At 51.0% G+C, this 15,451-nt stretch overlaps 1 protein-coding gene across 1 annotated transcript in view; it reads left to right on the plus strand.

The window, feature by feature from the left end:
* The first annotated feature begins 4,174 nt into the window (after window positions 1-4,174).
* Window positions 4,175-15,451, plus strand: part of SORCS3 (sortilin related VPS10 domain containing receptor 3) — a 535,770-nt gene continuing 524,493 nt past the window's right edge. Inside the window, exon 1 of the mRNA XM_054581475.1 lies at window positions 4,175-4,801. Within this exon, the coding sequence (XP_054437450.1) occupies window positions 4,175-4,801 (627 nt within the window). The remainder of the gene's footprint in view (window positions 4,802-15,451) is intronic.

Consider the following 15,451-nt stretch of genomic DNA (forward strand, 5'->3'; position numbering starts at 1 on the left):
GTTTTTATCTGCATTTCAGGTTTTTTGTTTTCCTAGTCATTTGCCTCTGTGGAAATTCAGCAAGTTACAATGTGCACTGTTGTTTTGATGTTAATCAATTAATTAATTTCCTATTTAGTTCTCAAAAGCGTGTGAAGTGGGTTATCAACAATGCACAGAGATAGTAAGAGTAAAGAGTATCAAACAATAAAACACAACATTTAGTAAAAGGGGAGCAGGAGATAAAGATCTTGTTCTAGAGACTGTTTAATGCAAGTGAACCCAGTGCTTAGCTTGACTTTCAAGACAAGAGGAAGACAAAGTGAGAAGACAAAAGCACTTCAAAGCCTTTAAGAAAGGATGTCAGTTTCACAGGAGAAACCCACTTTTTCCTGGATCTAAATTTTATATGGAATTTGTCTTTAGATCCTTATATAAGGAGTGTTGAACATGTTCTAAAGTATGAGAAACAGGCACAGCTGAAATGTTTATCTGTGTTGGCCCTGGGTGCTAATAGCAAGAATCTGTCAGGTTACTAAGGGGTTGGAAGAGTAAGTGTGTGTGTGTGTGTGTGTGTGTGTGTGTGTGTGTGTGTGTGATGTCAGGGAAAAGAACAGTTCCCCGAAGTTATTTCACTGTAATGGTTAAAAAAAAAAAGGTCCTGAAAGGCATTGCATTAGAGTGACATTTAGTGTAATCTCATGGGTAACTTGTAGCATACAGTTCATTTCCTCCAGTTGTCTGTAACAGGGAGGAAACCTGGAAGGAAAATGCTTATTCAGAGAGGCCTCCTTTGCTCTCCTCACTGGGTCTGGGGAGGGCTGAGCCCAGCTGTCAACCTGCCTTTCCCAGCTGAAGCAGGACTCTGCCAGCAAGGGAAAGGGGTGCCCAATCCAGCCCTTGCCCTCTCTTTTAAATTCCCAGTAGGTGCTGTGCAGATCCCATCTTATAGCAGGAAGGGAGACAAAGAAATTGGTGATGATGATGGTGGTGGTGGTGGTGGTAATAATGCGTCCGGTGTCAGGGACTGTTCGATAGTGGGGGCAGGCTTCACGGAAGAGCTGGCATTTAAGCACACCACGATGGAAACTGCGGCAGAGGGCAGATTACAGGCTTAAGGCAGCTGGTAAAAGAGTCCGTGGAGATGAGGCAGTGCCTGGAGGCTTGGACACCATCCTAAGAAATTTGGACGTGTTGGGTAACAGTTGGTCATGAAGAATTTTGAGGAGGGCAGTCTATGACATACTCTTCCTTACATTTTAAGAGGCTATTTCTGCCAACAGTATGGAGCTGTGCTATCTAAAACCACAGCCACTAGTCATGGTGCTGTGTAGACCGAGGGAGATCTTTCCAGATGGGACCAATTTACAAATGCAGGAAACAGAGGCTGTTTGGGGGCTGTCTCTGGAAGCCAGTGGTGGTATTTGTTGTGGGTAGGGCTTCGATGACCCACCCAAAGGCAAAGGCCAGATTGCTTAAGTCCAGGAGAGTGAGGCTGGTGAGGAAGGGGAGACTGTAGGTGTACAGAGAACTGGGGAGAAGTCTGGGTACTCGATAAGGTCGGTGGAGACCGGGAGGCTGCGGAGGGAGGTGCACGTGAGAGTCTTCTATCCATTTTTTCCAAACAAATACTTAATAGCCACATCTCCCCAAGTCCAGGATCCAACCTTTCCCCAGGCTCTGTCTGGCTGGGGCTTCTTCTGGTGGAGAGAGCGAGGGGAGACCTCAGCCTTGCTCTTGAGAAGGACTCCCTCCTTAGGGGGACTCCAGAGAGCTTCAGGGACTGGCCCTTCTCTGAGGGCCTGAGGTTTGGCATGCCGGGTCCCTCACCCTGTGCCACTTTCCACCTCCGCTCAGTGCCCAAGCAGAGAGGAAGCTTCGCATCGCTCCCAAACCCCCAAGCTGCGGCTCCGGCTGCAGCGCGGAGCCTTCCCCGGCGGGGGCGCTGGGCATCCGCTGATGGTCTGCTTCCGATCCTGCGCCCATGTTAGCCTGCGGAGCAGAACTTTTCCTGGGGCGGCCCATCGCCCGCGGTCTTTGGAAACCCTCAGACACCAGGACCCGTCTTATTCTGGGCTGGATGTTATTGCCAGCTTGGTTGTCCCGCGCAGTCTTCTCGGTTCCCATTTTCCGTTTTAGGTCCAGTTGGAAAAGCGAGTTAGCTAAGGAGGGGGACTCCAGAACCTCGTTTTGTCGCCCTCGCGCACCTGGCTCAGGTTCCGAGGCACCTCCTCCGCCTCCTCCAGGCCTCTGGACCCCCCCCGCCCCGCACCCCCCTCCCGCCACTTTAGGAACTCTCCTTTTCTCTCCCTTGTCCCTTTGCACCACCACTATCTTGCCTTCCATCCTCCACTTCTTCATCTCTCCAGTCTTCCTCCTTTCCCTTTCATCTCTCTCCATATTCCCCTCCATTTTCTTCTTTCAGCTTCTTCTCATTTTTCTTTCCTTACCTTTCCCTCCCTCTAGCTCTGTCTTAACTATTCCCCACAAAGAAAGTCTTCTAATCCCCCAAGGGGAAGAGAAGAGCCTGAGGTCGGCAAGCTCACCAAGCCGCCTCGCTAAATCCTGCCCTTTAACAAAGTAACTCCTCTTCCAGCTCGCCCATCTGGGCCTTTTCAACCCCTGGAAATTGGGGAGCTTCTCGGAGGCGCTGGAGGAACGGCAAGCCCCGGGGCCTGTCAACCACCTCTCCAGGTCGAGCTCAGATTTACCTTCCTTCTCCCCAGCCCTCCTGAACTCTCCCTCTTCCCACAGGGTCGATGCGTTCCAGCTGCGCTTCTGCAGGGGGTTACGGGAGGGCTGGACCCTTGAGCTGGCAGCGGACAATTTGAAAGAACAACTGGGCTCACTCAGAAATGCTCACAAATGAATCTAGGCGAGACGAGGGGTATGGGGGGGCGGGGAGTGTCTGGATCCTCCAGGTGAGTGCCAGGATCTCCAGTTACCACTGGGGGCCCCAGGAGAGTGCAAGCCCCTCATGCCACTGCTGGAGCCTCCCAGTTCTCTCCCCACGCCTTCTGTAGGCTTAAGGAACAACCCGGTTACATCTGCAGGTGGTGGGGGACCGTGGGTACACTGGGCGCCAGGAGGAGGGGCGGTGTCCTGAGACGCCTGCCTTTCTGACAACTCGCAGGCTCATAAAAATGCAAGCACAGCCCGTGCGTGATCCGCGCCTGCCCACAGCCACAGCCCGAGCTCGCCCTCCCCGCCCCACACCTCCTTTGCTCACACTAACACATACACGTACGCGTGCAAATGCACACGCGAGGAGCCGAGGACCTCCGCACACCCAGACAGCTCCAGCTTAGTTGGGTACTCCCGCCCCGGGGCTCACCCCTCACCTCACCCTCGCTAGCCTGCCCGCCTTCGCTCACGCAGGCGCACAGGATCACTCTACGAGCCCCCGCCCAGGCGGGGGTGCAGGCTGCGAGGGGTTGGGGGGGTGGTGGTGGTGAGGAGAGGGAGGGGCGGGCCGAGGAGCCGGGAGTGGAGTCCCTGGTCCATCCCGCGCTCAGCTTCCGTGTGCTGTCTCCCCACGCGCAGGCTCTGGCTGGGTTCCCCCTTGGCTCCCCAACCGGAACAGTTGGCGCTGAAAACACTTCATTCCTCCTCTTCCCTTGAGACCCCCTCTGTCCTCCCGGCGTGCCATCTCCCCCACCCCCACCCAACAGGCCGGAAGAGTAACCCCCTAAAAGCTGCAAGAAGCGTCTCCCAACTCGTCAACGGGAGCAGGTTGGAGGCTGGATTTCGGAGAGACTCCGGATTGGGGTCCAGCACCTTCTCTTGGATCTGGCTTGGGTTTCATATTTTAAAAGAGAATTTTCTCTTTACCTTTGAACACTCTTTTTTTTTTTTTTTAAACAAAATTTCTGTTGGAGCTCGGTGGGGAAGATTTTGGGGATCTTATTTTAAGGGGGGAAAAAGCGCCGAAGGGGCATTTATTAATTTTTTTCCGGGTTTGGAATCATCCTCTGGACAAGAGAGCGAGAGATCGAGAGAGAGAGCGAGGAGGGAAGAGTGGAGAGGACCCAGGAGGCGCGCCAGCCCCAGCCACCTTCTTCCCGGCGGCCCCCTCCCCATTCCCCCGACACACACTCGCTGGCTTGCTCGCCTGCACACGCACACCCCCACGCCGGACCAGCACCTCGGCAGGCTCCACACACTCGGCAGCCCCAGCCTCGGCAGCCGCAGCGGGATGGAGGTGGCGCGCACGGAGCGCCCCACAGGCTGGCCCGCGGCGCCCCTCACCAGGACTGGGCTCCTGCTCTTGTCGACGTGGGTCCTGGCCGGTGCAGAGATCACTTGGGGTGCGACAGGCGGTCCTGGGCGCCCCACTGGCCCGGCTTCACGGTCCCCTGTGCTGCTTCCTCTCTTGCCGCGGGCAGTGGAAAGCCAGTGGCCGGAGAAGCTGGCGACAGCAAGGAGAGGCGCCGCACTGGGGCACCAGCCCGGACCAGAGCCGCTACTCCATCCAGGCGGCATCAGTGGCAGAAAGAAGCAGGGAGAAGCCGGGGGGCTGTCCTCGGCAGGTGCACGGTGGGGACAGGACATATTGGCTACTGGCAAACCTGGCAGCTCAAGGAGGAGTCGCCGAGCGCAACCCCCTAGTGCCCTGGAACGCGAGGACACCCGGGCCACTGCCTTATCCGATGGTTCCAAAGGAAGCCGTCATCTGGCCAAGGGTCTCCGGGAGGAGGTGAAGGCATCGCGGGCTGGGGGTGCGGCAGCTGAAGAGCTCAGGCTGCTTAGCACCTCGTTCGCACTGACCGGGGACTCGGCCCACAACCAAGCCATGGTGCACTGGTCGGGGCACAACAGCAGCGTGAGTACCCACCCGGGCTGCGGTGGCTCTCCTTTTCGCCCCACAGCAAAGGAGAATGGGGGGCAGGAACGAGGGACAGATAGTTACTCGAGGGTAGAGGGTGGGGGGGCGCCATGACTTTTAGAGACAACAGGTTCATCCAGCGCTCCCCACGCCCCCAACAGGTTAGTGGAGTTTGTTGGAAGATGGGTGTGTGTGTGTGTGTGTGTGTGTGTGTGTTGGAGACCCTAGGATTGCGGCTGCTGGGAGGGGAGAAGAGGAAGAAGGAGCTCAAAGTTGCGCAGAGGAAGGATCTGTGGTCACTTTCTGTGGTACACGGCGTGGAGAGTCAGTTTTCCTGTTGGGCGATTTAATTCGTGGGTGAGAACCCTGATTTGGGGAGGAAGCCGCTGGACAGTCTGATGCATCCCTGCCACGGCCCGGGCTTGCTTCCCCCTTCTCCCCTCCAGTCACGAGGACGGGAACCCGGGACTCCCTACTCCTGCCTGCCTTAGGGTCCCCACTCTCTGCTCCCGGCCCTCTTTCTCCCAGCCCGGGCAATAAGCAGGGCCAAGCCTACCCTTGTCAGGCCTCCCGGCGACACGGATTTCCCCCTCCAAACCTGGGCAGCTGCCCTGGAATGCTATAGGAGAGGCAGCAAAAAAGTTTAAAGAATGAAGTGAAATTCAGCATCCATTCCGCACCCCTTGCCCAAGCATGCACAAGCACAGACAAGCCCCTGAACAAATAAACTCGCCTCGGCTGCATCGTCCTGCACTACAAGCAGCTCCCCGAGGGAAGTTGGGTGCTTTCAGCACACCTCGCCACTCCTTTCTCCGCGGCCAGGTTCCCCTGGAAGCGGCTGTATCGAGAGGTGGCGCCCTTGAGTCCACTCCAGTGGCTCTGAGCTCTGGATCCAGCGCTGGGCTTCCGAGCACCGTCCGCTGCAGCCCAGCAGAGCAGAGCGCGCAGGGAGGGGTCTCTCCCCACCCAACTCCTCGCACCCCGTTCTGTGCCGCCAAGCCTAGGAGCCCCGGGGAATGGGCTCTCCGGGCGGAGGGGGGCGGCCTCCCGGGATCGACCCCACTCCCCTCACTTCCGCCCCCACTTCAGCCAGTCTCACAAAAATCCTTTTCTCTTCTCTGGCTCTCCGGATCAGATGGCAACCCAGCGTTGGGCAGGAGGATGATGGATGTCTGCACAGGCAGCTTTGGGGAACTCATTCGATGGGAAAGCACCGCCCTCCTCCCTTTGTGTATCTCTTCATGACTGGCATTAACGATTTCCCGGGGAAATTTTCGCCTTATTTGAAGGGGGCCTGGCTGGGGCTGTCACCGGGGTGAGAAGCGAATAACAGAAAAGCTAGGAGTCTGCAGAGCGCAGCACTTCAGCCATCCTGAGTACAGATTCCCTGGTTCTTAATGACAGTGCGGGTAGCCAGCCTGGGTGCTGGGTGCTGGGTGCTGGGTGGGACGGACTGGGTGGTGGCTGCTTCATCTGCCTCCAGGGAAGACCCCTGTAACTTCGGAGTGGGTAGCTCTGGGTGTGGGGGGCGGGCAATGTGGGCCTTTGCAGGGATGGGTGATTGAAAACTTACAAGTTCCCAGGGGACTCAAGTGTGTGTGTGTGTGTGTGTGTGTGTGTGTGTGTGTGTGTGTGTGTTCCTTTCTGTGTTCTCACCGGCTGAGGAGGGACGGATGTCTTGAAGTAAATGCACCCTAGGGCGAGGAGGGGATGTCCTTAGTGTCTGTGACTTTATTACTGACTGACACATTTAGACAGTATGAACTCACTCTGCTCTGAAGAGTTGTATGCATCTGCTTTTATTTTAAGGATCCTTTGTGTGTGTATGTGTGTACAAAGCCCCTGAAGATGGAATTTTAAGGAGTGCTCTTTGTAAATAGTAGTTAAATGAGCACAGCCGTCTCTGCCCATCTTCCACGCAGCTGTGCAGCTGAGGAAGCGAGGGGGCAAGTCTTGCCCAGTGCTCTCTGGGGAAACGGCTCTCCAGTTGAGAGAAGACCAGAAGGGTTTGTGAAGTGGACCAGTTGGCCTTGGCTCCTTAGTAACAGTGATGAGATCTGGACAGTCCACAGACAGTCCCCCAGGGGTTTATTGGTTGTGCTGGTGGCCTGTCTTATTGTCCAAGCAAAGGACAAGGTAGCACAGATGGGTGCAGACACCCCATGGTGTCCTCTTTCCTTGGTCCAGAGGACTGCCTCTTTAGCTCCTGGGCTGGACCCGCCTCTTTTGACCACCTTTGCACACAGTACTAGTGAGAAAGGCTCTGTTGAGCATCAGATCTGGGCTGCTCTGAGGGAAGATGGAGAAACAGGCTAACATGACCCTATCTTTGAGAGACTTTGAAGAGACTAATTGGGAAACAAGTTTCTGCTATATTATTACCCAGTTGGTTTCTTTCCCCTCTCTCCCTGTCCAAGGGCAGAAGAAGGTGCTCTAAAAAAAAAAATCCAGGAGCAGTGGGATGATGAACCTCCAAAAGGTCCCCTCCTCACTGGTTTCCTCGTGGAGAGAGATGGCCCCAGGGCAGAGAATGTGGGTCCTAGCGTCAGGCTCTTTTGACAGGAAAAGAGAATTGCATCTTCTCTTCTGACTTCAGAAGTGTTAAATATGTGCTACTCTGGGAAGGCCACCAGATTAATTAACACCTTTCCTCCCAAGTGCCTTTGGTGGACCTCATTACTTGACATGAGCTCCTTTCGGGGGAGCTTTCAGTCACCCCGTATAACTAGAAATTGCACTCCACTCTGACAGTTTGCAGCGGTCAGGCATGCAGAGGTGAGCGTTCAAGACAGGGACCTCCACCCCGCCCTGTGTGTCTGGCGTGTGCCCAGGGGCTCTGTGGGCGGAAGGATATATCCTTGTCCCAGGTTTGCAACATGTATTCACTTTGGCCCTAGAAGTGGGGAGGGATGGCTTGGTGTTGGGGGGCGGGGGTTGCCCAGCAGGCTGGAGCCAGAAGGCATCAGGAGGAAATGGAATCTCAGTCCCTCGCTGACTGTCCTTGCCCTGCCAGGTGTTCTGGGGGAGAGGTGAGTGGACTCGGACTTGGAGTCTGAGTAATTTGCCATTTATTCCCTCCTGTTGTCTCCAGCTGGGATCCTGGTGATTAATGAGTTAGAGAACGTCTCCCAAACACCCAGAGGGAGCCCAGTTCTCGTGCCTTATAGGGGAGCAGGAGATCATCACTCTGCCCTTCTACAAATGAAAGAAGAAACCTCTCTGTGTAGCCTGTGAGTTGGCAAGTGGCTGTGGGGAGTTGTGAAGGCCTCCTCCTCCCTGGAGTAAACCTTGGTGGGGACTCCCCAACTCCCCCACTCCTGGTATTGAGGTGAGAGCACGGCCTCTCCTTAGACAGACCCTCCCTCCTTTCCAGCAGCTCTTTCCCAGAGGCGATGGCCTGCAGGTTGCCAGGCCTGCAGTGTATCTGGTTGGAATGGCTTGCCAGATAGTTTTCAGTTAATGTGCCCAACATGGCACCTTGGTGAAGAGAAATGGGAGATGCTCATAATTCCAGGTGCCTAGCAGACCACCCTTCCCTGGGCACACTGGGGCCGGGGGCGGGGGGGATACACAGATTCTCCCAGGTGAGATTTCATACCCTTAACTAATTCAACTGAATTGTGTTCTAAAATATTTACTCCTAATGTGCAAAATAGTGGCAGATTTGATCAGATTAATTGTCTTTTACTCACTCGAGCATTTAATTGTGGCTCCCAAACAGATTTTTCAAATAGCTTTTGGCTGGATTGTCTCGCTTCCATCGTGTCTGCTCACAGTTCCCAATGTCACAATATCTTAATGCATTTTGCCTTCTCGGAGGTTTAATAAAGAAGCCTGCCACAGAAGCTGTTTGCCAAAAAGAATCTGTTTTTAATTAATATTACAGGGGAACCATCTCGATTGAGACGTAGCTGGGAAAGGCAGAAGGCAGTAACTGCTCCTGGTCACTGCTGTCCTAGGGGAGGGGTGAAGCGGAGGGGCAGACACAGGCTATTTGTCTGCTCTGTGCTTCCTCTGATGTCTGGTTTACAGAGTGTTGTTTGCTCCTCAGATCCTGCAGTGGTTTCCAAAATGAGCAGAAGTTGCAAACTCCTTAACTGGAAGGCCGGATTGAGTGATCACCGAAGTGCGGTGGTTGGAGCTTGCTTTGGAGTTGACAAGGAAGGAATGCCTGGAGGTGGCTTCTCCAGTTGTGTTGGATTTAAGGGGGAGTGAGGAGGAGGTTGTGGCTCCAGGGGTGAGAAGGCTCAGGGGGCAGAAGGGAGGACTGCTGTCCCACCTGTCTGTGTAAATCTGTTACTGCCACTGGGGGAACTGGATGATCTGTGGGCCTGGAATCATCCCAGAAGGGACAGAGGCGCAGCACAGACAGGCTGAGATGGGAAGGCCCGGCCTTTCTCCAAAGCTAGGTGTGCCTGAGGCCTGGTGCTTGGACTCACCTGCTGATCTCTGGCTTCCTTTGGCTCTTGGCTGGCTTGAGGCACTTCCCTCACTGGGAAAAAGTCAAAGGATGATTTTCCAGCAAGTTTGGGAGAGAAGAGACTTTGTGGAGGAGGAGGAGAAAGAGGAAAACTCAGAATGCTAATGCCTGATGGGCCACTTTAAGGCATCAGAACTGGTGCAATGGGGTGGATGGAATTTGGCTGGCCATACCTATTTCCCTTGGAGATGGAGGTCGCTGAATTTGCTGGCAGAGAGTAGGGATGAGAGAGCTCTGCCTCACATGGAGTAGGTACTCCATCATATTGGACCATGTGGGTAAAGGAGTGACAGTCCCACATCTCATCTAGCAGATGTTACAGAGAAGTTAGAAATCCCCACTCTTTGGGATATAGATGATTTCTTTCTCACTTGTTCATAACTTGACAGCTGCTATAACCAGGAGTATTTCCAGCAGTAAGTTCACATTCTAGCTTGAGTACCTTTAGCCTTTTAGATTCAAATCCAAAAAGTCCCTTAGCTCGGGGTTCAAAGCCCCTCGCTGTGTATGTTCTGAGTCTACTTCTCCAATTTTGTATTTGACTCTTCCTTGGTTGACTCCTTCACTCTAGCCAAGGCTGCGCCTTCATTGTCCCAAGCCCCCTCTTGACAGCAAGACTTAGCTATTGAGGTCTCCCTCTGTTGAGGTGCACCCATTTTTTATAGCTCAGCTCGAGATTCAAACACAGCACCTCCATGGAACCTTCCTTAGAAGTGTTTATTTCCCCTTTTCCTAAGTCCTTATAGAATTTACCAACTGAAGTTGTGGGTCTCTTAATAGTATTGAGTTTATACACCTGGTTTATCATTTCATATATAAATTTTAACATAAGGTTTAGGGGCATGTCTACTCCACTTAGTAAGACAGGAATAGGGACCAGTCAGCAATCCTGGCTTCTTCCTTAGGTGCTCTAGAGATCAGATGGAGTCACAGAAGATATTCAACCCTTTGTTAAGTATTTACTCTGTACGTACTGGTATTCTGGGCCCTGGAGCTGGTAGGGGTGTGATGGAGGGAGAGGACAAACAAAGATAAGACAGTGTTTGCCTCAAGGTCCTTCCAATGTTTTGGATATGAGACTGCTCTTCTAAAAATTTAAGTAAAACATGACAACAAGATGATGCCATGGGATAATATGTGGTTAATTGGCAAGTGGTTATTTCAGGCTATGAGCTCAGAGGAGAGAGGATCACCGTGAGAGATACTACAGGCATCTTGGACTCACAGGATGTCAAGGCTGGACATGCACGTGGATATTGTCTCCATCAAATCACTCAGCAGCGAAATAAGGGATATGAAGCTTAGACAGATACATGGCACCCTACAGCTTAGACTCCCTACTGTCCTTCCTCCTCGTGTGACAGTCCTGTGCTCACTCCCAGTTTTGTCCTTTCTCCTTGGGTTTGCAGGCTGTTTTCTTGACAAGAGTATTTATGTGTTTTCACTCAGGTGAGATAGAGTGCTGCCCATTTTATAGGTAGGGTAGACTGAGGCTCAGGATGAGTATACACGAGGCTAGGCACAGAGGCTTAGAAAGAGATTCTCTTTCCTATTTCCACACTCTGTGGTATGGCTGTCCTGCCCACCCACCCTGTCCCACCCACTGATGTGGCTACAGATAATAAATACCAGGCTCTTTAATGTTGGACAATCTCTATCTTCCTAATCATTGTTAATGGGGACCTCTTGTGAGTCACCTTATTATTTGCATTAGTGAGTGAATCAAGCCTGGTCACATCATCAGGAACATTTTTGCTCATTCATTCTGATAAGCATAGTTTGGGTTCAATTATTTATGGAAATGCTGTTCTTTATAGTAGTCTTGTAAGTGTGCTATAGTAAATTCAAAAAGAGTAATGGCATCGAAGAAGTTCAGGATTGCACAAATAGCTCTCTGCGATTAGCTCCTCAAGGTGAGAGGGACCTGGGGCACAATGGGGCCAGCCTTTCAGGGCTGTTGGTCAGGAAAACTGCACCCAGTGCTAAGTAGGGGCCTGTTACTTGGCACGCACTGGAAGAGAACCTAGTTTAGGGGAATAGCTGGAAATAGAGCTATTGCGGGATAATCAAGAATCCTATTAGGTTGTGGATTTAGGATTCTTTAGCCTGGGTGTGACGGTATGACTTTTCTTGAATTCATACTTGTGGAGGGTTCCCATCATGAATGCAATCCGGTTCAGGGTTGATTAGGAGCAGACATTTACTGGGAACATGAAACACGACCATGCAGTCAACAGGGGCATGGGTTCTGGAGCCAGCTGCCTGGGTTCGAATGCTGCCTCTGTCTCTTAACAGTTCTGTGACATCAGGCAAGTTATCACCCTTCTTGGCTATTTTTTATCTATAAAAAGGGGGTCGTGATAATAGTACCCCTCACGCTGGGCTGTTCCAAGGATTAAATAAAATGCACATAACAAACTGCTTAAAAGAAGTGCTTGACCTGTACAGTAAGCCCTTCAGATACTTTTAGTTGGTTTAGTTGTTACTTTTATATTGGAATGGGCTTTCCCTTCATTTTGAGATGGAAACATTGAAGCAGAGGAAGGAAGGACTTGGCTAAGGTTTCCCAGTGAGCTGATGGCAAAGCCTTGGCTAGAAGTCAGTTCTCTGTGAGATGCTCATTTCAACCACCTCCTGTCACCCATGGCCTCAGTCAGGTGAGTTGCTGTGGTACCTGCCGTCTGTGTGGTGCTGAGACACAGTGAATGAGCTGAGGAAGCGAAGGGCTGGGGACCCCCGGCTCCTTGACACTCGTACTCAGAATTTGTAATAGAAATGGTTACAATCAGAGGGTTAAAAGCACGTTAAAGATTACACTAATTCACAACTGATAATTTGAAGATATTTTGCAGGATTTCATTGAGTGAAGGGTTGAGAAAGGTATTCAGAAAGGTGAAGAGGAGCCTCACTTGCCCTGGGGATCCAGGGTTGCGCCTCACAGTGACTCGTGGAAGGCTCCCTGAAGAAAGGGAGAGAAACGTAGGCCGCTGGGCTGGTTGGCAAGCAGAGCCTATAGTGACCAGGACTCACCTATGTCAGGGTCAAGAGATGGGCCCGGTGGTCCAGGTTTGCTTCTCCTCTCGATCTCCTAGCTTTGCTTTTTGCCTGATGCAGAATGGGGACACCTGTGGCTAGAACTCTCTGCAGAGTCCTTGCCTCTTTTCTAGAATTACCGTACTGGCTAAAACCATGAGTATTTTGTAGTGATTGACACCCATTGAGTTACAGCCTTGCACCCCCTTTTTGCCTGCACCCTATGCACCAAAAAATGGAGTCTGAGATTCCTACGCAGACACTTGAGGGAGTGTTGTCCTGGGAAAGAAGTGAAAATAAATAGGATAAAGAATTAAAGAATGCTGCACGAGGAGTTGTCCCAAAGGAGAGAAGAGCAGCAGCATCCTGCAGGTGTGTCATGTGAGGGGTGGTTTGGTGATCCATAAATGAATAATTGATTGGCAACCAAGCATTTGCCAATCAATTATTCATGCAAGGCGCAGGCTGGAAGTGTCAGAAATCATTTAGCCTCTTCCTGCAGAAAATGGGAAATAGATGCTTCGTACAAATATTCTGCAGCCCATTCAACCCAGGAACGGCTCAACTAAGACTCTAGAAATAAATCTGGCCAGAAGTGAGCCTCAGGCTTGGTTCTCCCATCTCCTCTGCCTTTTCTGCTGTTGTGCCTCTCGCTTCCTTCTGCGTGGTGGTCAGTCAATAGGAGCTTATTGAGTTGAATGACATAAATACTTTCTTAAATACTTAAAACTGCCTGAATGAAGAATGAGTGTCTTGGGGGTGAGAAAGCGTCTGGCCTCCTCTGGCTGCCTCCAGGCCTGAGGTCTGTGCCGCTGGGACGTCACGGTTGTCTGTCACCGGCTCTCGGGTCCCACATGCCTGGCTCAGTACTCTCAGTGTTTTCAGCGTCTCTGGTGAGGTAGGCCGTTTCTTTTCCCGATGGCTAGAATCAGGTTAAAGATCACGCTGATGCACAAGAAGTGAACTTTTTCATTTCAAAATCTGTTCTCAGTGGGAGATGGAGAACAGTTACTGAGGTGGACATTTTTTTTTTCAGGGCTGGGAAAGTAACTCAAGCTGCCATATCCAAATGTGGTTCACATAGTGGGGGTCGGGGGGGGGGGGCGAGCGGGGCTTGTCTACAGGAAGAGTTTTAAGGCCATGAAACGAGATGCAGAGAAACTTGTTTTCCAGGGTGTTCGTGGGTATCTTAGAGGTGAAAGAGTTGTTCACATTTTCACTGAGTTTCTTTCAGTGTCACTAGTGCTTGAAAGCAAACATTTAACTGGAAGATTTCTCAAAACTCTGAAATGCCTCTTCTGTTACAAGAAGATCCCCAAGCAACAGTGACACTGAACAGGCCTCTAAACCTAGGTTTCATTGGCTGTAAAATGGGGATAATACCGAGCTTGTAGGGTTGTTGTGAATCTTAGAGATAATTCATACACATAAAGGGTCTAGCCTAGCAGGCTAGTCTATGGGTTAAGAATATTAGTTCTCATTACCTTCCCAGGCAGGAAGTTGGGTAGGTTGAATGGCCATTTGTAGCAGATAAAATTGTTCCCTGCCCAATATCTCCTCGACCCTCCCCCTTTCTCTGCACGTTGGCCTAACTTCTAACCACCAGCACCAGGGCCGGTTTGCCCACTGGAACTTGCTTTGATCATGCAAAGCACAGACTGGAAGTGCCAGGAATTAATTCCCATCAAGGAGTAGGGAGAAGCCATGTATCAATGACTAGTGGGAGTTAGATAAACACCCCCACTTCCTTGCTTTTTGGGATGGGACAGCTCTGAGGCTGGTTTTCTACACTGTCTCCCAGAGTGACCCCAGAGGATTAAGCCCCAGTTGCCTACTGGGGTAACGTGCTTGCCGTAAGGGACGCTCTCCCATCCCTTTCTCACTTTCCTCGTCCCCTACCTACATCCCTTGGGGTCACCTCCCAAATAAACCGCTTGAATTCAAGTCTTTCTTTCCGGGTATGTTTCTCTGTGTATATTTTATACGATATCCCTCCTAGTAAATACCTTTATATATGTGTGTGTATATATCGATACATGTATCTGTATATGTAAAGAGATTTACTGTAAGGAATTGGCTTACACTGGATAGAGGCTGACTAGTCCACAATCTTTAGTTGGCAAGCTGGAAACCCAATATTGCTGATGGTGTAGTTCTTGTTTGAGTCTGAGTCTGAAGCAGGAGAAAACCAATGTCCCAGTTTGAAGACAGTCATGTAGAAGGAAAGAATTATTTCTTACTCAATCTTTTCATTCTATTCAGGCCTTCAGTGGATTGAATGAGGTCCAGCCACATTGGGTAAACTGTCTTACTCAGTCTACTGATTCAAAATATTAATCTCATCTAGAAATAGCTCCACAGACACACCTGGAATAATGTTGGATCACATATGTGGGCATCCTATGGCCTAGCCGAATTGACACATAAAATTAACCATCACCCCAAGGTAGGAATTTCCCTCATACTTTTAAAAAATACTGCTTAGAGCCATACCATGGTATGTATTGCGGATAGAGTTGAAGTCACCGACTCTGGTTCTGAGAGGGTCCCCTTTTAGAGTGGCATTTTCCAGAAGAGAGAATCCCAGACTAGAGTTATATTGAGTGACAGAAACATGGTGCTGAAACTTTGAGAAGAGGACACACACCATTTAATTAGTCACCTACTGTTATTTCTCAGGGCTAAGGAGCCCTACCTCACCCCAGGGCATGTGCATGGTCTTCACAATACACAGAGGGTCCCTTTATCTGCTGGCATGTGATCTCCTGACTGGGGGTAGAGTGCTATTCCTGTTTTTCTTAAACTTTGTCGGGATTTTAGCAGGGCACAGCTGAGCTTGTAGTTGGTATCTTTCTAAGATAGCATCAGTGAGGGTCAGCATGATAAGTTGTAAAAGATATGGGCCTGAAAGTTGGGATCTCTAGACTTGGTTTCTTGATTTACATAACTATCTTCAGCAGGTCACCCTTAGGTGTCGGTGAATAAAGGCCCTTCCAGGTGTAATAGCTTACATGTCTATGAATTAAAGACCTTTATTTATTTTCTCTTTGGTTCACAGACTGGCACTCAATTCACTGAGCCACACCAGCCAGGGTTAGAGGTTTTTTTTAAAAAAGTGGGTGCATTAGTAAGGA

Source organism: Pteronotus mesoamericanus, unplaced genomic scaffold (genome assembly GCF_021234165.1).
Source record: "Pteronotus mesoamericanus isolate MK-2021 breed Mesoamerican mustached bat unplaced genomic scaffold, CSHL_Meso_final contig_657, whole genome shotgun sequence".
Taxonomy (NCBI): domain Eukaryota; kingdom Metazoa; phylum Chordata; class Mammalia; order Chiroptera; family Mormoopidae; genus Pteronotus; species Pteronotus mesoamericanus.